Genomic DNA, 21792 nt, shown 5'->3' on the forward strand with positions numbered 1-21792 from the left:
GAGGCTCACTGAAAGCAGGGTGAGATACCCATGCTTATGGAAGCCATCTAGTCTTGCTGCCCGAAAACAGCCATGTTTTGGGTGCGGATAGCATCATATGGAAACCAGAAGGGAACAGCAGAGGGCAAGGAGCTGGCAGGGAGCCGGAAAGGGTAATACTGTGAAAGTCGGGGTCCACCTTGTGCCAGTGCTGTACCCCAAAGCCACGGTCCTAGAAGCAAACAAGCCTTACCAGGGAGTGAGCAAATGCCCTACTTTAGCACCTTCCTTCTTTCAATCCAATTAAGTAAGGCTGAATACTTTTTGCCTCCTCCATGCAATGCGGGGGTGACAAAGCTGCCCAGCAAGTCAGTTCCCATTATGTATCAGGAAACTCCACCTTTGTCTATGGAGATGGAAATGACAGTTTGCAGAGACCCAAGCTCTTCCCTCCTTTCTAATGACTGGTTATTTGTTTACAACTCTTTTGAAGCCTTGCATGAGTGCTGCGAAGTGCTGCTTCACCAGGGTTATATCATCCATGTGTTTTTGCTAGCATTTTCCCGGCTTCTTGTGTTTCAATTGCAGCTTGAGGACTTGATGTTCACTTTAAGGTAAGGTCAAGAGAGTTCAGCTTTCTCAGATGCTACAAGAGGAGAAAGCGCTTGTTGGGGCTATTTGTATGTAAGCATCCAACCACTCTGAACCACAGCTTCTTGTCATCAGTGACACACCAAGGGGGAGTGCATCACCCCAGTCTGTCTGCTGCAGCCCAACATGAAACCCTCCTGTCCTCATAGAGCTGTTTCCAGCCTCCTACTCTGGCCCCCTGCCCTATATACACCTTCCCAGCCAGCAACAGTCCTCACAGCAAGAGTTCAGTGCAGCACAGCCCCTTGAAAAGTGTTTTGTATGCCCAGCCACAGCCCTGCACCAAGCTGCCTGCTGAGGCAATGCAGAGTTCACAATTGCTCCAACAAGGGCTGGCTGGGACATCTGGTGCACCCCAGAAACTTGTACAGGAGGAGGCATGTCCAGGGCACTGGGTTTGCATGCTAAGCAGAGCAGCATTTTCTGGGGTCCCCATCCCAGCTATCTCCCCCTGGGAAGATTGTGAGTTGTGCCATGGCTCTCTTCCTGACCCTTTGCTGATCCCAAGAGGGCTTGGTGCGTTAGTGGGCATTGTAGTGGGCTTGGCACTGATAGGGCCCCGAGACTCATGCATCAGTCAGCATGTCCATCCCAGGTATTGGTTGATCCCAGAATTTGGCTTCTAGGGGACATCCTTGGAAATAAAGGTCTTCCCACGGTCAGTGCAATCAGCCCTCCAGATGTCACTGCTGCCACACAAATCCCCGCCATGCAATCCTCCCCGTGCAGTCTGCAGTAACAGAGAATGTGATAAAGTAGCTTTGCACAATTTTTTTTCTTCCTTCATCGATTTTTCTCGCTGCTACAGCCACACTCTAGATTGGAACAATGTCCAAAACACTGCCAGCTCCTGGTGGCACACTGCCCTGAATTCACTGCAGAGATGACATATGCCTGGGACTGAACAGGAGCTCGCACACTGACGCCACATTTAGTGCTTACTGTAAAAGGTTACTTCCTGGAGATCCCATTGATAAAGCAGTGGGTTTGGTTGCCAATTAATCAGGGTTCAGCCAGAGTTAGCAGCAGACCCTGAGATCTGGGTGGCATTTAGGTTTTTTTCTGTTGCTGCTTGGGTTTTTTCTTTGTTTTTTAATTTGGTGGGGTTTTTGCCCCTGTGTTATTGCTGATGTGACAGGTTAGCCCCTGCTGCTTGGTCTTGCACCATGTGAAACACTGGGATGCTCTTTGGTCTTTAACCCAGGGAGGAGTGCAGGACTGGACCCACACAATTCTAAGTTTCCTGGACTGCCCATCCTAGTCAATTCAATAACTAGAACATAATTGAAGGTCATCTTTAGTGCTAATGTCCATGCTAATATTGGTAGCTCTGGTCCTGCCTAGCCTTGTCCTTCCTCTGCTACAGCTTGTGGTGCTCAGCTTCCTTACACTACAGACCTCATTTGTGGTTTTTTCAAAATCTTCTGTTCCCACACACAACTGAAAACACCATACCAAATCTCTCCCTCCTTTTAAAGCAGTTTAATCAAACCCACCTCTGCAGAGGAGATCCTTTGCATCTCCATTTACTTTCCCATTGTGCTGAGGCCTCTCAAAGACACCTACAACTATTAGAGGTGCAATATCCTCACCTTATATGGGACTACACCAGAAATAATGGATAAAATGGTTCTTTTATAGTCCTTAGCTACATGGGAGAAGTAGTGGGGTAAGTATATGGGATAAACTGGACTTTTTACAGTCCTTAACCTTATAGGGGACCATGCCAGAAGTGATGGATAAAATGGCTCTTTTATAGTCCTTAACTACTTTGTAAAAATACTCTAAAGCTTGGTGCATGCCATTTTGGCTACGCAATGGGGTGAAAGGGATTTTAGATGTTCTAAGTATGTGTTACTAAACAAATGCCAACAGCTGGTAACAGCAGAACGCATTGCAAAATTTCGTGAGCTGCTGCCACCCACTGGCGTCACTGCGTTAGTTTTGCAACGTCTAAATGCTCCCCTGCAAATCTCCAATTTCCACTTTTAATTCTCATAAAACCCAAAGGCGAGGTCTAGAAGGAGTTCCCTTTCCCACTGTATGGCAGTAAGTCCAATACACTATCCCTTTTAGCACAGAGCAAGGGAGCAAGGAAAGGCAAAGGAAGACAGAAATAAATGCTCTTCTGTGTTGAGAAGACAACAACCTCTTTTTCTTTATAGACATTGAGACCAGAACTGGTGGGTAAATCTTCAGGCTTGTTTTCTAATCCATTTTCTAACTTCCGCAGTATTTACTAACCAGAAAGGAAGTCCACATCTGACTTCTCTCCACAGGCATTTCTGATATTGTGTGCACAAGGGAGAGGAGAGCTCGTGTTACTGAGAGCACACAGACTGAACTGCTGTGCTTGGCCCTAGCCAACTCCCACCGAAATCAGCGGTGCCCTCCCCCTCCTCCCGTGGGCTGTGGAGCAGGGTTATAATTAAATGCCCGACTATTCCTGGCACAGGGAAGGGCAGAAGCTGGCATGAACCCGCCCAGTTCCCAACAAGTACCTGTGGCTGGTCTGCAGCTGCCATGCACCCAGGGCTCCAGCACCTTCCAGCTCTCACTGCCAAATGTGATGGCAGCTTCCTAAGCAGGGGTGAGGGATGGGGTCTCTCTTGGTCTAGCTGACCATGAAAGGGGGGGCAAGGGGCTGCGGCAATGGGCAAGTGGCTGGTTGGTGCAGCTGTGAATGTGAGAAATGGATGGCTGGCTGAAATGATGTGCTTTACGGTGCAGGATGGCAGGGGTCCTGCAGGTGTGAAGGAAGCAAGGGAAGAAAGCTTGTGCCATTCATCACGAAGCAGATCTGGCCTCTGCAACCCTCCGCAAGCACGTTAATGGGAAAGAAATACTCAGGGATGCTCTTGTATCCGCAGCTGACACCACTGAGTGGAGAAAAGGAGATCCCTCCCGCCTCTACACAAAAAGACAGAAGGAGAGTCAAGAACAGGGGGAGAGAGACCAACTGACTGCCTTGGGAGGTGGGACACAAGCCACTCTCTTCCAGCCATGTGCTGCTTGTGGGGGTACACCTTCCTGCAAGAATAAGAAGAAACAGGCAGCTTTATAGAAACACAACACAGGTTTCTGTTTTAATGAGAAAATAATTATATACTTGCATTGTAGGCCTCACAGTCACTATAAAACAGAAGCAGGATAACATTTAAGTGGTTAACATACAGAAAGCCAGGTATTGTTGAAACTGGTCAATAAGTCATGACAAGGATGCCGCCTTTTTGTTGCCAAACATGTCAATGCTACTGTATTTTCCTTCAGATAATGTCAGTACGGAGCAAGATGAAGCCCAAACTGGCAGCTTTTAAAACAAAGTGTTCAGAAAACCTGCACTGTAACCCCAAACTGATTATAATCACAAATGCTAATGCTTAACTATTTCTCAATACACAGTTTCATTAAAACCAGTCTTTGCCACGGGAAAGGATCTGAGCGTTTCTTTTGTGGAGACAAAGTTAACTCTGCAATAGTGCTCTTTTGTTGCATTTGATATAGTTATATATAGATAAGATACGTATTACTGGTGTATACTTATAAACACCTAAGCTTGGTAGCATGCAAATGAAATAACAGAGGCAAGTAAACTGCATCGCACTCGTGTTACCACAGCACTGAATGTGTGCTGCTGCTTACGAGTGTCCATAATTTCTGGAAGAGAAAACTGTGCTGGGTAGAAAGTTTGACTGTCCTGGACTGATACATGCAAGTACTTTTGTTGCAGGGGCTGAAAGCAAATGATTCTAGAGCACAGGACTCCCGCCTGGCCTCTCCCCACGACCATATCCCTTTTCTAGGGGAACAATTTAATTTTCACTTCAAAGACTGAAGGCCAAATGTGGCAGTAGGGGAAGATGTGGCAAAGCATGAAGAGATGTCTTATGACGGGTGATCAATGTCACTGGCTCCCAATGAGAGAGAAGGAGGAAAAAACTGGCCTCCAGGTTAAAGAAAATGAAGATACAGGTTCCTGGGAAGGCAGCCCAGGGCTGCTCTGGTTTCAGGGAGCAAATATTGGGGGGAACTCTGAAGAGTGTTGTTTGGTGCAAGACCACCTCATCGTAAGTACAGGGGCTGTCTCCTCTGCTCAGGAAACCCCTTTTTCCCAGTCTCACTTAAGCTCTACCCAGGGTGGAGGGAGCCAGGATGCCTCTTGGTACAGATGGGCAGAGCTCATGGATGCAGCTTCACGACCTGTGGTCTCACTAGAGTGCTGCATTGGTGGCATTGCTTTTCCTACTGTCTTATGGTAACGACCCACCTGCAGACATGAATCACAGTCCACTGTCAATTGCCATGTCTGAACAAGGGGTCCACTTCATTAGGTATGTAATTCCTTCATAGGTGTAGTGCCTCCCCAAGCACCTGGGTTTAGAGAGCATCCTTGAGATAACTCGCTGCCTTTATCACAGTGAACACTCGGTTCAGCAGGGTTTTCTTCTGTTCAATAGCACTTAGGAAGACAATTGACAGAACTGAGTTAATGAGTATATATAATTGTATTTGCTACAATTCCCTGAAAATAAGCCTCAAAATGATAGTGTCCATGGACAGAAATCAAATGCTGGAGGAACTGAAGGTGGGGGTGGGGGAATAATTTGGTTGCAAGCTCTGTGTTTGTTTAAGAAAAGCACCAGAAGTATGTTCACAGTATCGGTACTCATTTTAAATGAGCTCACTGTTTCAGGATAAAACAGCACAGCAGGTAATGAAACCGAGGAAAGGCTTAAGGGAGGACCGGTATCCTGGCTGATTTTTTAAAAAGGTTTCAAAATAATAACTGTTTGTTTATAAAAAAGGCAGAATATTTTATATAGAAAAAAGCTCAGTGTCTTTTTTTCTGTCGCCTCCCAAACTTGTTGGTTTCTAATCCAGAAATTATGGTTCCCAGTTGTAAAATATTCCTATTGTATTGCTTGCGTGAAAAGAAAGAGTAAACCCGCAGCCTCTATACTACATACAAATACAAAGCACAAGAATAAATACCACATTTCTTTTCCTAATTGTCAGCTTACAAAACTGGTCAATACTTTGCAATTGTGACTCATGCAAATACCATGTTGGGTCAAATTTTAATATCACAAATACTGCATTAACTCAGTGCCTTGTTTTTATATCCCCTTTCAGAAAAAAAAAGAAATTAGCACTCACCCCTATAGCTGGTAAACAGCTTTAGAGAAAATAATCAGTACACACACTGCCATACACTTTCTGGTATGCCAGCCTCATGCACACCCCGCACACACACGCACACACACACACATGCGCGCGTGCACACACACACGCACACACACACACACACACAGATCCACACTAATCCTTCACTGCTGATCCCAAGCCTAAGCAATAACTAAAGGCTCTATGGTTTGCTTGTAGCACTGAAAACACTGGCTGAACGGCAAAGATAGTATTTTCTTCCCTTGTCTGCTCTTCCTTGCTCACTCCTTCCAACTCATTATGCCCTTTAGCTTCTTTGTTGCCTGGAAACGTGAAGACTTCCACAAAGCACTCTACTTCAAAGGCTTTTTATGTTGTATAAATATAGTTGAAGACGTAACTATCTTTCTTCTTTATTTCATACCTCTTTCTAGGCCAGAGTCTGGCTTAGTTCAATTATTGCCTCATTTAAAAATTAAATGTCCTTTATTTGTATCCCTTTCCCACTACCTTTCTACTTCAAATTATCCATCTTCATAGATTTTACACATACGCCATTCTTTTCCCTCCCCACCATCAAAAAATAGTTGTCATCCGCTAAATACAGATTTTCTATTTAGAAACTTTGTTACGTAAATATGCTCTGAGAACCTGGAGCTCAGGTGATATTGCAAGCATATAGGATCCTAAAGCTAAGATAATCCATTTGGCTTAGCTCTCATCCCCATCTATTCCACTCCTAAATTGTGATGGCTTGTGTTTGCAACACAAGGACTGTTTTACTGAGTCTACTGGATTGTACATTTGCAGTAACTGCCTCCCTGTTTTTTTCTTTTTCCTTTTAAACAGATAAATTACTAGAAAGGGGAGTAGAACCTGCCCCCACCCCCCAAACCACCCCAATTCCAAACTGAACCTTGCGGTCCCCTTAAATAAACAGCAACAGAGGGCAATATTGTTCTGTTTTGTGGCTGGATAAGAGTACGCTGAAGTAATGCTGACCATCTCGGTGCAGCGGCTGTGGGAGGCGAACGGTCCGACGGGAGCAAGGCGGCAAGGCAGGGCTCTCAATTTGGTCAGTGGGAAGCACAAGCGTGAGCCCTGGCCACAGGCTCCTCCACACTGACCTCCCACCACGCACCTGCAGCCTCTTCGGTCCGTGAGGACAACCGAGTGCTCCCACCCCCGGCACCCTCCCCATTGCATTATTTCAGAGGGGGGATGGAGGGAAGAAGAAGGGGGTATTTTCTAGGTGGGTTTTTCCTGTTGTTTTAGGATTGCCATGAGTTGGATCATTTCTGTGTCTATGTGCATTGTTGAGTTTGTTGTGTATTTAATAAATATTGGACTAAAATGCTGCTGCTTTCGTGGTGTTTTTTGTGTTTTGTTTTTTTTTTTTTTCTTTCTTCCTTTCTCTTTTTTTGGTTTCGGCGTGCCTGGTCGCTGTCTTCACGCTGCAGAGTGGTTATTCGTCCTCCTCCCGGTTGGCATAAATGCCGGCTTCCCAACGCAGTGCCAGAGCACTCTTTCTGCGGTTCACCCTGGTCGCCTCGAGGACCTGGCCGGGAGAGAAAGGGAAAACACAGCACGTCACTCAGCTGCCCCTCGTCCCCGTGCCGGGGTGCCCCACACTGCGTAGCCAGGCAGGCAGGGACCAGCCGGGCCAGCCCTTCCCGCACGTCTCCCAGGGCTGCACCTCGTGCAAACTGGGAGGACTCATGCGATGAAGCACTTGGTGATGTGAAGGTGTGGGCGGTGCGGGGTGGCACACGAGCAAAGCCATACCATGGGAGGACAGAAGTGGTCGGAGTTGTCTGGCAGCATCCCGCTCACTTCAGGGGAGCCCCAGCTGGTCCTTACCAGCCCAGTGCACACTGCCCCATCCCTGCCTCGGGACGGCAGGGCACAGGGTCTGGGTCCTTTCCCCAGGGGCAGCTGCACACTTTTGGTACCAGGAGCCAGCAACCTTTGCCCAGAGACTGCTTTGGAGCTGCATGTGCAGGCTGGAAAGCAGTCTGCTGCTTATTTCAGCGCGTCACCCCCTTAGGCAGAACTAGGCAGCCCCCCCTGCATCTTCTTCTTGTGGTCTTTGGCTTGCAGCTATGCCAACGGGAGAGCCTACACACTGTAATCAAAGTGCTCTTGGAGTGAAAAATCACCCCATGCATGCCGAAAAGGAGATTTACACGAGGAGGACCTGCACAGCCTGCAGAGTCTGGTACAAGATGGGCCCTGATACATTTTTATGTTTTTCATACACACACACACCAAGTCACACATACACTTATATGCACACTTACAAAAACATACGCATTGTGTATGTATTATATATATGCACACACATGCACACACAGAAACAATTAACTAGAAAAGTAAGAAACAGTTTTAACAAGGTTGAAAAAAACTATCAGATGAAACCAAAAGGTGTTATCGTGATGTGCACCTGATGTACTCATTGGCAAATAATGCATGGCAGTGAGTCTTTTCCTTCCAGCAGAGCGAGACATAAAGGGGTCTGGGGCCTTCTTACAGAAGCACATGGCAATCTTATTTTCTGGCCAACACTGAACAACAGCTCCATGATCAAACCACAAAGCTACCAACATCTGCTGCCCTCAATGGGTTTTAAAACAGCCCTCCCAGAGAAGTAAACTTCTGAAATGTTTAAACAGTCAGTTAAAAAAAAATTGTAAAAAAAAAAACCCAACAAATATGTGAGTGTTCACTGAAACAATGACTGCTGTCCTCTGTCCCTAAGGCTTCCTGCAAGCTGCTCTGGACACTCCTTGACTGGAGAAGAGTAGCTGGCCTTTTGAGAAAGGATGATGCTATTTTATTCTTCTGCATAGAAAGTCAGATGCAGTGAGGACTTCAGACTTAACTGGAAGAAAGATAAATAATATAAGACTACAGTAACTCTTTTTTTCAGGTCATGACAAGCTGTAGTTGGAAAAGTACACAGGTACTAGGGGCTCCTGTACAGGCAATATCGGGAAATCCGCTCTGAACTGTCAGCTGAAATTACAGGCCATAACTTTGCTTATGGGAATGAGAACATAGTTCTGCATTTATGCTAAGACCCAGACCTCCACTCAGGAGCTGAAGGTAGGGTGGAGTTTTGCCAGCTTTATTATTTCTTTGCCCTCCTAGTTTCTTTCGACTATGACTATGAACAAGCCAAAGAACTAAAGGCAAAATCTAGCCAACAGAGACTATTTTGAGCTAAAGCTCCATCTGATTCCTGGCAATGACCAGGGCTACAAAGCTGGTCCAGGTCCACCAGAGGGATTTTTTGCTGAAATTTTGCCCCAAATCATGCCTCCTGTTTTTGCAGAGCAACCACGGGGAAGGGGGAGCAGGGCTGAGTAGTTTCTATTTTACCCAGTAGAGGGCAAATGTGCTCACAAACCTAACAAATCTTTAAAAAAACCCCCACAAAATCGGTAAAAAAATTCCTTCTGGGACACCAGCCTGTAAGCAGCGTACTGGAGCTACTCCTACTGCAGGGATGAGGACCAGTGGTTTAAACTACATGTTTGGGATTCTGAGTGCATGAACCAGGGAAAGACAACCCAAACTGAACAATGGAGAAGCAAAATTGGGACTGGGTATCAGCACCATATTACTATCTTCTCAGAATAAGAAAAGACAGTGGCTGCTCCAGGGTTAGAAATTAAGGGGAGAAAAAACCCCAGTGATTTTTTTTTGGATGGCAACAGACAAATACTGCTAGACAGGAAACTATAAAGACCACTATGGGATAATGATTAAATAAAACACAGAATATTGCTGTTCTCCCCACTGGATATTGAAATTTACATGAAAAAACAGCAAATTCAGCTTATATTTCAAACCCAAACTGCCACTGTCACGGAGTAGTGGTATATTTAAATGAGGTCTGCTGAATTTGGCCTGTAGATTTATGCCAGCTGAAAATAAAATGGATTTTACATAATTTACAACAGTTTCCAGTCAGTCTTCTCTCTTGCTGGAAAGCACAATGTTGTGATGGTCTCTCGTGATGGCTTGCAACAGTCAGGACCCTTAAACTTTGAAGATTTCTGCTTTAGATCAGTCAGGTCATCTTTGTCTTAAAAGACAGCAACAGGGTTTCTTCCATTTATCCCATCTGCAAACATGCGCAGAAGCTTGTCTACTTCTGCAAGCCTTGCTGGTTGCTCCAAGGAAAACTGTTTCCAGAATTATATCAGAGATACCACGAGGGCATTGAATGTGGACTTAGCCTTTGCAGGAAAAACAAGTACTGATGTCTGGCCTAGTATTAATAAACAAGCCTTCTAAATAGTAGAGCAGATATGAGTAAGTTAAAGATCCTTTTAAATAGTTACACCAAAATTATTATTCTAATCTACTGAAAAGAGTGTTTGACCTAAAATAACTTTCATTTTGACTAGGCTGTGTCAGTTTTACACCCGCTACAGGAAACAATGGGGTAATTATAGCATGGAACTGGAATGACTGAGTGGAGAATTGGGACTCCTCAATGGAGCATTGAATTCACAACCCAGGAAGCTGCTTGCTGAAAATACCAAATGATCTCTATTTTAAAATATTCTTGGTAGGTATCAGGGCTGTCTGTAGACCCATCATGAGTCCAGCACCCAGGGGCTTTCTGCAGCAGATGAAAGGAAGGAAAGTCTTTTGCTTTTGTTGTTGTGGCTGGTTTGGGGGTCTATAACATGCTGCATTTTGGCCGTGTTACAAAATGCTACCTCAATGCTTTGTAAGTGTCCTCCCTGATGATGTCTCATGTCAGCTCAGAAGGTGCAGGCAGGGCAACCCAGGCAGGGCTGTCAGGGCATCCGAAGGCAGCCAGGCTCATAACTGCATGCAGAAGGCATACACCAAAAATCAGAAAAACGATGAAGCAGACAGTTCATTCAAGCTTAGGCTGAAGAACCGAGCTGGCTATTCCCTAATGGTAAGGCCACATTGGTGAAAAAAACAATGTCTTATTTGGGAGAGGCGATTTGACTATTAGCCGCAATAGAAGAGGAAGAATCTGGAGAGCAGAAGTAGGTGTAAGGGAAAGACAAATATCCCAAGATACATAGGGCTGTCAAAACCACTCTTCACCTCTCTTTGCAAAAAAGTGCTGTGTGGATCTTGTGGTTGCAGCTCTGGGGTCTTGCTAAGAATTGCAGAGGCCTCCTTCCTGAGAGATTTCATTTATTATTGAGGATTTTTTGGGGAAAAAAAAAAGATTGAAACAGCTGCTACTGTCAGGTGTAAGATTAATTTATCTATCCATCCTAGAGATGGAGACTAACCTGTCCTGAGTTTCTCTCCAACAGATGTAACAATAATTGCTTTCTTACTGGCAACAAGGGAATAAAAAGCAAAATACAGATATGCTTTAGTCCCAAGCATATTTATCCCCACCACTGAATGACACTGACAACTATACAGGACAGGCTGATTTTTATTGCACAGTAGCAGCAAAACTGATGTGGAAGCAAAATGATTTTTCTGGAGCTTGATATTTTACTGATCCTTCCCGTTTGGACCTGGAAGAACTAAAAGCAACAAAACCAGAAAATACAAAGTCTGGGTGTCTGAAATCTACCAGTACCATGTGGGAAAGTCACTGCACAAGAAAGCTCCATGGAGCACACTGTGCACAGAGAGAGAAGCACAAAGGCAGGGAACAGGCTGCCTGCTTCTGCAGATGTGAGCACTCCTGCTCAGGAATGATAAACTAAATGCTTTAATATAAAACTGGAACTACTGAGAGACAAAGAACATCTATTTCTCCAGTATAAAGGTATTTTCTTTACTGTACCTACTTAATGATATTCACTGAATACACCAGACCTCTAGTGAGCACAGTGAAGAGCTGGGTATCTGAGAAAAATATGTTTACCTGAAACATATTAAAACATAACCGTGTGCCCTCTGCCATCAAATCTAGTATGTTGGTTTTCTATTTTGCAACACAAAAATTTTCAGCAGTAGCCTTTAATGTTGCATAAATGTCACCTTACTGTAGTATCTCCTGCAGCATGATTGATATTAAGCAAACTCAGGATAATGCCCCATAAATGTGAAGATATGTGTAGTTGTAGGGACAAAAGCAGAAGATGTTGAGGATAAAAAGAACATATATATGTGCAGGCACATAGTTATCTGTGATGTCTTTAAAACAGCAGACAGACGTGCTTTTAACATAGGCTGCAGGAATTTGGAGGTGATAAAACCACATCAACCTAACGAAGCAGGCTGTGGTTTACTGCATGTGGCACAACTTCAGCAGCTACTGTACCTTGCTGGGGGTTTGCCACTTACCAGAGCGGAGCTGCCAGGCTCATCGCGTGGAAGCCCCTGCTCCTCCAGCGCTGCCAACGACGATTAAATTTGAGCCACCTGCCTGCACCGGAGCGGATTACAGAGGGCTCTGGTGAACAGGAGACACAGCTCAGCTCTGGGGTCAGTAGAGAGCAGGGGGGCATCATGCCTTAATTCTTGCTGTTCCTTCCGAAAAAACTGCCCAGCTTCAGCTAAAGATTTCCAGTGAGAACCAAACGGTTTCTTCAGTCTGACGCTTAACACTGGGGATTAGCCAGATGGCATACTTCCACCTGCATACAGAATCACTGTGTCCTACAGCCTTTTTCATTTCTACCCCCTTTCCCATCCATGCACCTTCATTTTGAGTTCATTACTCCTTGCGTCATTATCCTTTTACAAGGCAGACATGCGACCCTTCCCAGCAGAAGGCCAAGGGCTGGGTGCATAAAATCTACACCTGAACTTCTGCCTCTCACACAACATCAAACGCTCTGATCACTACTGGCCATTCATAAACTGTAACCCAGGTTATTGTGCAGATACTATGGGGGAGAAGAGGCCCAACCTGTGTCTAAAACCAGGTCTCTGAAAGCACACTGCTCCTACACTGATAAACTCTCTATAAATACTCTACACAAAGATCAATCACTGGCTTGTATCAGTGACATAAAACCCACACTAAATTATTTAATGAATAGGAAATAGCATAGACTTGACTTTCCTTTACTTTCCAGGACAGAAAAAGTTCATATGCTTGCCTGAGGTATAGCTGATGTGGTCAAATATGTTATGGAATAGGGAAATAGTGGAAGGTTCATGTTTATATAAAAATGCTGATGCTAGACAGATGAATGTCAGTCATTACCACAGTTTGTGTCTCTTAGAGAAGTCCAGATTTACACATAAGTCTGCACAGAAAATTACAGGCAATGGAAATGTCCACATTATTGAGCACGTCGTTCCTAAAAAACATTGCAAAAGTGTAGTTGGTATCAATGCCGTGCTCTTAAAATTCTTGCCTTTGGCAGAGTTCAGCTTTGTAGGGATAAGGACTGTGCAAGTTATTGCCTTGCTAAAATACCAAATGTCACTGTAAATACCCTTTCTTTAGCAGGTCTGGGTTTCTTCTACTCTGAGACCAACACTGATGCTACGCTGTGGGACTGTAATCAGTCGTCACATCACAACAGACAGGCGCAAAGACAGGTTCACAAAATTCACAAGACTGAGGGTGTGCACTTGGATCTGACTCTCTTCTTCCAGATATGAAAGGTTGGTGTGCAGATTTTTTACAAAATACTAGAGATTTTGATAGTGCTAAATACATTGTAATCAGAGACAAAGGAAAGCCACGGCAGTTTCACTCAGCATCTAAGGATGCTTGGATCCCAGGTTTAGCTTTACCAGCTAAATGATAACAGGGATTAAGGAGAAGTTCTCATTTCATGCCCCAGGAATGATCCAGACCTGGGCAACAGCTCCCATCCCTTTAATTACAACCCCTCCCATGCCAGAAATTGTAACTAGAATCCAAAGGTTAGAAAACCAGCCACACAAATATATGTTAATGAGAGGTATAAGGGAATATCCCACACACACATTTGCATCCCAGTTTTGATATGAAACAGCACTGGCACACAGTATGAAAATGCAAACTGCAGCAACATGCACTTGGAAACACCATGCAAGAGGAAGCAAAAATAAATAAGCAGTTGAAAAGTACCTCAGAAGTAACCTTGCTAGACAGTAATTTACAGGTGTACTGGTAGAAAGGGAAAAGACCAGCATTAGTACATTGAACAAGCATGTTACAACTAGGAAACAAGAACAAAATAAAGAAGTTGAAAGAACTGGCACATTCCAGAGTACAAGATTTCAAGCAACTTGGTGTCATAAAAAAAAAATAAATTAGTCACTTTGGTGTTTTTTTAATGACGTTGCTTGGCCAGTCTCAGTCTTGTTTACCATCAGTGCTTGACCCATTTTCTTGCAGCTGCTTTTTCTCTTTTTCTCACCTGTGGAAACCTCTACTGTAACACATTCTCTTTGGAAGAAACTGTCCCCTTGCCTGAGCAGTGCAGTTCTTCCAAGAGCAGATGCGCTTGATTTGCCTGTTTCTGAAAGGCAAAACCTGCAAGCTCCAGCCAGAGTGGTTGTGTTGTAGCCACTGAAGCCAGACATAAAACAGAAGGTGGTGATGTTTAAAGAAGAGACAGGGCAGACGTCCTACTGAAATCATCCTCCTGCCTTTTGGTGTGTCTTATGTAGGGAGGAACTGAAGCTCTATGCATCAGTACTGCTGGCGTGCTCAGCATATGACGGGGAGTTTCCACGGACATCAAATCTCTCCACAATCCCATTCAGGAGACTGGCTGCTGCCTTCTGCCCCTGGAGCAGTGCTGACTCTGTTCAGCCTCGGGTGCCACAGGACCCTGACTGCTTCTAATACTCGAGGAAGTCTCTGGTTCCCCTCACTCACAAAGAGCAATGCTGAACCACATTCACCTCCCAGGACTTAATGCTCTAAGTGGCAGTTGCCTGTCTGTTTGCTAGTTGTGCTCCTTCCCCTGATTATTTCACACATTTTTAAAAAGAGGCCAGCGGTGTGGTCTTTTGCTTTGTTAGTTACAGAAATCTTTTGCCTGAGCACATGGTCAAATGTCCTCTGCCAACAAATCAAAGCTATTTGTTGTTTAAATAGTTATTGCTTAGCCTGGCATGTAAAATATTAGCTCAAACTAACAGTGGTATGAGTGCAGCACTTCTTATTTGAATTATCTTTCTCCTGTAAATGGTGGGAGTTGTTTACAAAAGGAGAGTGGAAAAAGGCATGGAGGAGAAACAAAACACTCCTGCTGATCCAAGGAAGCTCTTCCTGGGCTCTGCAGGACACAGCCCTCTAATAGGATTTTGGGTAGGCAGCAGCAAGAATGCAAATCTTGTTTGGCTGTATGCAGTGGGCTTAGAGAAGAGGAGAATGACAACACTGCGGGACTTTGGTGTGCACTGGGGCTCTGTAAATTCACTGCAGCCTTGACAATTTGTCCCAGAAAAGGATCCATCCCACAAGTCGCCTGACTGGCACCAATGCTCTGGCAGAGCATCTTTGGGCGGTCAGTGCCTGGGCAGCCTCAGCAGCAGCAGACAGCTGAGCTGGCACCCAGCGCACGCCTCTTCGGTTAGACACTGCCCAGACCAGCGCTCCGGTCAGGACATCAGGGCTCACTTCAAACTGCAGAAGAGACTATGCAGTCACAGCCAACCTGCTTCCTAAGTGGCACACGTGCAGCTCTGCAAGCACTTGAGGAGTTGCACTCAGGTAACTGAGCAGAGGGAGTTAGGTCTAATGACATCTTACATGTGTTTTGTGTGCTACAACATGCACGACAAGTGGCATGTGACCATCACAGCTGTGGGAGGAGATTTCAGCCACAAGCCACTGCTTCACGGGCTGGGCAAGTCAGAGTCACTCTTCACCAAGATGGAGGAAAAGTGCAGGATGGGTACCAGCTGAGTGTCACCCCTACAGCAGAGCAGCTTCTCTGCCACGCCGAGGTTTCAAGCCACCAGACTGACAGATGTGCGCTGCGGGACTCCTGAGGACCAGTTCTGGTTTGCACAGCAGCAGTTTTATGCCCCTCTTTTTTTAAAGTTCTTCCTGGCTCCTGCAAAGGGCGTGAGGGTGTGACATGTCTCCTGCAAGCCTCTGAGTACCCTTCAGGGAGAGAGATTATCTGGGGAGATGCCAGAAAACAGCACTCACCAGAGCAGGTGGAGCCACCCCATTTCACTGAGTGCTTTGGGGAAGGAGGGAAAACCAGAGACCAGCTCCTTCCCAAGATATGGCCCCAAGATGCTGCTGCCACAACAAGGCACATTCCACTGCACAAGCTGGCTTCCTACATGGCAGCAGGAGCGTGACGGATGACGAGATTGTGTTTTTCAATGGCTTCAGTAGAAGAAAGGACAAGAAAGTTTATGGTGTGCTCTGAAAATTTATCTGTTTACATTTTGAGTCAGCTCTCCTACTACATTTTAGTAAACCAGCAGAAATGCAACAGGACCCCTCTATACTGCATTCCTTCCGATTTCAAGCATCTTGTGCTCCTGTGCAATATTCACCAGTAATGATTAAAAGCTGCCAGACTAGTGCAGTATTCACCTTACAAACCTTCACTTACTTCTATACAGCTAATGAGACTCTACGTTTAATGAACATTACTAGAAAGCAGTTTGTTTGAAGCAGGAGCTCCTTGGTGCTGGGGTCATCATACTGACATCTCCGGGAAATGTATGGAGGACTGTGGTTGCTTCAGCAAACACTGTGTCTGTTTAATAAGTTTTATATTGAACTTATATCTCACTACCTTCTGCACTCATTGCCCACAGTAATAATGAGTCTGAATAAGACACACCTTGTGCTCTGTTGGGAAACAGGCTGTATAAAGGTTGCATAAAGTTTGCACCTGAATTTTGATACTTCCAGCTATGGAATTCATAGCTCTTCTTATTAGTGCCTCCAATAAAGAACACCTTAATTGGGTTAAACTCTATGACAGTAATGACTGAAATGCAGGCACTCATTTCACAAACTAAAATTCTTGCTGATTTTCTGTTTGTGTGGAAGAAAGACAACAAATCCAGTGGGAAACAGCATGCTGCCCATTGAAGGATCTAAGTTAATTTCTGAGACATTCCCAATCCAGTTCTGCAAGGGGTGGTTTCTGGGGAAGTTATCCACTTACGCTGAATCCTGAGCACACTGGGACAGGATTTAGGGAGTCTACAAGCACAGGCATGAATACATGTTTGATGCACAAAGTTCAAAGAGCCACTAAAATAACCCATTGGAGGGTCCTGGCGGTGTGTGAATTAACAGAGTCTGCCAATTGGCAACTGCCCTTATTATTAATTAACTAATTAAAATGAAATTTAATATGAGTTGCCTTTGATATTTCCATCAGTGACACTCTTCCTCTCCATTGGCCCTCATCCTTCCATTTCAAACACACTGGCCCTTACAACATGCTAAAATCCTTACGCACTTGCACGGTGATCTGAGCAGATTCTTGGGAAATAAATGTTTTTGTTGTCTGAATGTTGGTTCTCACGAGTCATGGTCTCTATCGCAGAGCAAAAAGTGAAAAAGAAAAGTGCACTTACGCTGCTGTCGTCCATCCTTTCTCGTCTCTTAGTTTTGTGTGTTTCGTAATCCTCCATGAGGGTCTGCATCAGGTTCTTGGGTCGCTGGGCTCCTGCAGGCTCCTCAGGTGGTGGGTCAGACTGTGAGATGGGGCCTTCTGTGGTGGGGGATGGCGGAGGCTTGATCTTCTCTATCTTTCCTGCAATGACATGAAAAGGAATGACCCTTTCTAAGCTGAAGGACTCACAAGTTGTTTCCAAACGACGACAGCTGGAGAAACGTTTTCAGTGGGGTTTGAATGCAGAAACAGTTTGGAAAGAAGCCTGTGAAACAATCTGGTAAATCAGGATGGTCATGGGCTTTTAAAACACTCTCCCTCATCCTGAAATTCACTACACCAAAACACTACAAAATCTTTTTACAAAACCTGGAAGAGTTACCACATGATACAATGCAAATTTAACCCCCACTATTGTTTACTGGCTGAATTACCCCTCTTTCATCCTAGAGGACACATTTCGGTGATCTGGAAATGTTTGTAAGATTCTGGAAAATTGCAAGATTATTTTTTTTCTGGCTCAGAAAATACAGCACACAGGATGTCACCACTGTATGCCAGGGACCACGTGCAAGATATCCAGAGAAGACATATTGGTAAGCGTTGCTGGCTTTTTCTCTTCTTCCAGTGCTTTTTATCTGCTTTGTAAGTGTGAAAGGCTTTGGGTTGGTCCCTGGTGCAACTAATCCTGGCAGCTGTTTCCTGCAAGTTGCAGAGGGTGCTCCTGGAGGGAGACCTGTGGCAAAGCAGGATGGGTTCTCCATCCCACACACCCCTCCTTCAGACAGGGCCCTTTGGTCACCTGGTGGGAGGAAAGTCAGCGAGAAGTCAGGCTGCTCTCTGACTGAGCCCATTTCACCCAGGGGAGCCTGTTTTAGGCAGAGTGACCCCAGCTGAAGAGGTGGGTAAAAGGCAGGCCAGGGCAAGGAGACCACTGCAGTGAGCTGCGGGAGAGCTCAGGGGGTGGACAACCCACGCTCCTCCGGGGAGGACAGCCTGTGTTTTTCTCATCACCAGGTGCTGATCCGGAGTGAGCTGCCCACCTTGTCCTGCTGGGAAGAATGAGGATGACAGTGGCAGATCCTGGGAATAAGGTGGGGCGGTCCTCAGCTATGACAGCGGAAAGCAATGTGGAACCAAAATCAGGTTTTCTTTTCCATGGCACGCCAGGTCTTTGAAATAAAACGGTTCAAGGGATGGGAAAGAAAAAAAAGGAGGAAAAAAGCCACCCCCACACCCTTACCAAGAAGTGAAGCAATTGGAAGGATTGTGCAGATCTTCATGAAACTTCTGTTGCTGAGACAAATGAAAACCCTAGTTGCTCCTCCAAAAAGCATCATAACAGTGGTAGCCACCAGAGAGCAGCCTTGAAACCCCCTGTAAGGATCAGCAGGATTTATTCTTGAAGGAAGAAGTGAAACCTGAGTCGACACTGCAGAGGTCTGTTACAAGAAATCCCCTTGCCGGGCTTGTTTCATTTTTCACCAGTATGGAAAAACCCACGATCACTGGTTTCTCGTTACAGGCTTAGCTTAAGCCGGCCAGTGCAGGGATGAGGCTGGAAATTTCTCTTCCGTAAATCACCCCACCACAGAGACTGGAGGGGGAGTGTCTACGGGCACAGGTTCTTCTCTGGGTTGCACCAGCTCCACAGACAACCAGGAGATACACTGCCAAAGCAGAGGCCAACAGCAGGTCCTGAGCTGCCCACCTGCACCCATGTATCACAGCTTGGACTGCTCAGCAGAAGAGAGTAAGAATAACCGTCACCTCGCCCTTTAGGTCCAGTGGGTAAAAAAGTCTGCTGAAAATAAAAGGCCTGATTAAGGGTGAGATATCTTGCTGTATTACTTAATTCTCAAAGTAACTGTCTTGGATGTATGCAAGTAATGCAGGAAGAATCACGCTTCTCAGATGTCTGCCCAGCTTTGGATTTCCCCCAGGGATGCAGACACATCACAGGATGCTCAGACCTATGGACAGGCCTGAAAAGAGCTCATTGCACTCCACTTCCCCTGGAAAACAATGCAAACTGTAGGCTTTGGGGATCTGCATTTTAGAAAAGGGATATCTCAAGCTGATCCATCCTCCCTGGATATGTGCAGCAACATGCAACTCTTCTGTGCATGCTGGGCAGTGTCAACATGAACAGTGTCACTGTTCCCTTTTCACAAACAGAGAAGCCAAGGTTATAAGGAGATTTGCCCACAAGGGAACAGTGTTTTGTTGGTTTGTATCCACAAGAAATTATGCTTATATAACCATTTTCTCTGTGTAAGTGAATTCCACTAAAAACTCAGGAATTCATGGCATCATTTCAACTACTTTTCACAGAAAAGTTCCTAAAAATTTTGTGAGAAGAGGTAGGCAAGTGGAAGAGAGAGATTCTACCAGTGCCAACTGTGTCAGAAAGGCAAGCAACCAGCACAGCCATCAGCGAGGTTGTGGTTAGATGATGGGGTGTCTGAGGCTTCAGGGCTCTCAGAACAACCACAGAAAAACTCCGTGAACCTCATGCAGAGCTTCAGTCCATTGTAGAGCTATTCTGTCAGTTTGGACTGTGTTAGAATTGTTGCTCGGTTAATTTTCTTCTGGCAGATTTTCATCCAGATAAGGTACAGTTCCCAGGCAGAAGAGTCACTCAGCATAAAATTATCATGAGACATGATGATCACAGGCACTTTCTACTTCCACAGCCCACACCTGATGCACAGACACTGCTGGTGGTCCTTGCCCAAATGCAAGCTGAATAATAAAGTACCTGTGCTCTGACTCAAATGGAAACAGGGTCACACTTGAGGGATACCAGCAAAAACTGCAGCCTGATGGTCACACTTGCAAGTTAACAGTGGTTATCAGCAGTGTCTTCCTCTCCAGGGGAAGGTAGTCCTCTGAGGTCACCTTCAGAGCTGTTGCAAGCTATCGAGTACAGGCGATAGCATCACAAATCTTCACCTACACATTTACTTTTCTTCCTCTTTCACAGGGACTCCAAAAATGTCCTGTGGCTTCAGTTCTGGTGATGGCTTCCTCCACTCTCTGGCTTCAGCAAACTAGTAGGAAGCTCCTGGAATTTGATTTCTCTTAATTTCCTGCCTCTTGTGCTATTTGGGGCAGGCGGGAGATGCTCCTATGGAGAACGCCCTTTCTCAGCCCTGGAGAGGGGAAGGGAAAGCTCAGGGAAGGGGCAGCTGCTGCTGTGTCCCAGTCTGGTGGCTGCAAGACATCGCCTGAGCCCTCTCCGCAAAATCAAAGATGTGTAAAAGCTGGGGACAAATTAGCTTTCTTCTAACCAAAACCTCTGCACAGCTCTGGGGAGCAAGAGGGGTTGGGATGGTGATATATCCACCCTGTGGAGCCTGACGGGTATTCAAGCACTCGCTGCAAGCTGAGGAAGGATGCTCAGCTGATTTGCTGCAATATCAAGATGAAAGAGTGACCAAGGTGAGGCCGTGGGACAAGGGCCTGAGCCATGACTAAGTAACCAGCAGGTACCAAGGGCCACCATATAGTGTTAACTAAGGTACAAAGGAGATGGGAAGAACGGGGCTTCACAGAAGTAAGAGCAACTATTTTACCGATGCTGTTGGCATTTTTTAAGACACCTGCACAGCAGAGAAAACTAATAAGGTATTTCAGCAAGACATTGTTTTAGGAGACTAGTCTGTGTTGGAGTCAGGGGATAGTTGAAATATGTAAAAAAAAGTCCCTCTGGTAATGTGGAGCCTCATTACCACTCCAGGTGAAAGGTGGGCTTCGTTGGTCTTCTTGAACACCAGGTAAAGCAACATGAATATGCAAACACACAAACAAACAAACATTAAAAAACTAATGTCTCGAAGATTCTCTCACTTCATACACATTCTCCGCTAGGGAAGGAATATGAGAGCAAATGGCAAATGAGCTGGGTTAGTATGCTGTTAAGGCACTCCTGGAGGTGTTCAGGGGATGAGTGATGAGCACTCCAGAGGAATCCTTGAAAAGAATGTTGAACTTCGCTTTTTTCATACTGGTGCTTATGAAGGCGTAAGGAAACAGTATCTTCTGTAAACTCAGAGGCTTAATTTCTGCTGTAGCCTTGCTCAAAATTCTCATTTTAAAAAGGCATTCATGCATATGTATTATACCTGATCCTTATTCTTTACATGTATACAGAGCATTAAAAATTTTGCAATGGCCACAAATATTAAAAATATTTTGCCCCAAAGTTTCTGCTTCTCCTCCCACCATACAAAAAATACCTTCAGGCTGCGGTTGAACCTGAGAAGTTTCCTTAGTGTAGGTATTTACTAGTGAAAAACAAAGTGGAAAATGGTTTTCAGGCTGACGTGGCTCCTCTGGCAGATGCTTACCCTCCAGAGCTGTCACTCAGGAGAAGCAGCAAGGAGAATAAAGAATACAACAGCAGCAGCCCGCCTGCCTCCCCCCCCCCTGCTTTTGAAGGGAAGTTACCTGAAATGTAAAGGTTCCTGATCACTTGCATCTCTAA

The 21792-nt window shown here is 45.3% G+C and overlaps 1 protein-coding gene across 6 annotated transcripts in view; it reads right to left on the reverse strand.

Moving 5' to 3' along the window:
* Window positions 1–3687: 3687 nt before the first annotated feature.
* Window positions 3688–21792, reverse strand: part of PALM2AKAP2 (PALM2 and AKAP2 fusion) — a 271441-nt gene continuing 253336 nt past the window's right edge. For 4 of the 6 annotated variants that reach the window (XM_075021178.1, XM_075021183.1, XM_075021182.1 and 1 more), the window contains 3 exons: window positions 17266–17444; window positions 13826–13864; window positions 3688–7351 (listed from right to left, as the gene is read on the reverse strand). In XM_075021178.1, coding sequence (XP_074877279.1) covers window positions 7259–7351; window positions 13826–13864; window positions 17266–17444 — 311 coding nt within the window. In that variant the 3' untranslated portion in view covers window positions 3688–7258. The remainder of the gene's footprint in view (window positions 7352–13825; window positions 13865–17265; window positions 17445–21792) is intronic. The other 2 variants (XM_075021180.1, XM_075021184.1) reach the window with 1 other exon arrangement.

This window comes from Buteo buteo, chromosome Z (genome assembly GCF_964188355.1).
Source record: "Buteo buteo chromosome Z, bButBut1.hap1.1, whole genome shotgun sequence".
NCBI classification, from domain to species: domain Eukaryota; kingdom Metazoa; phylum Chordata; class Aves; order Accipitriformes; family Accipitridae; genus Buteo; species Buteo buteo.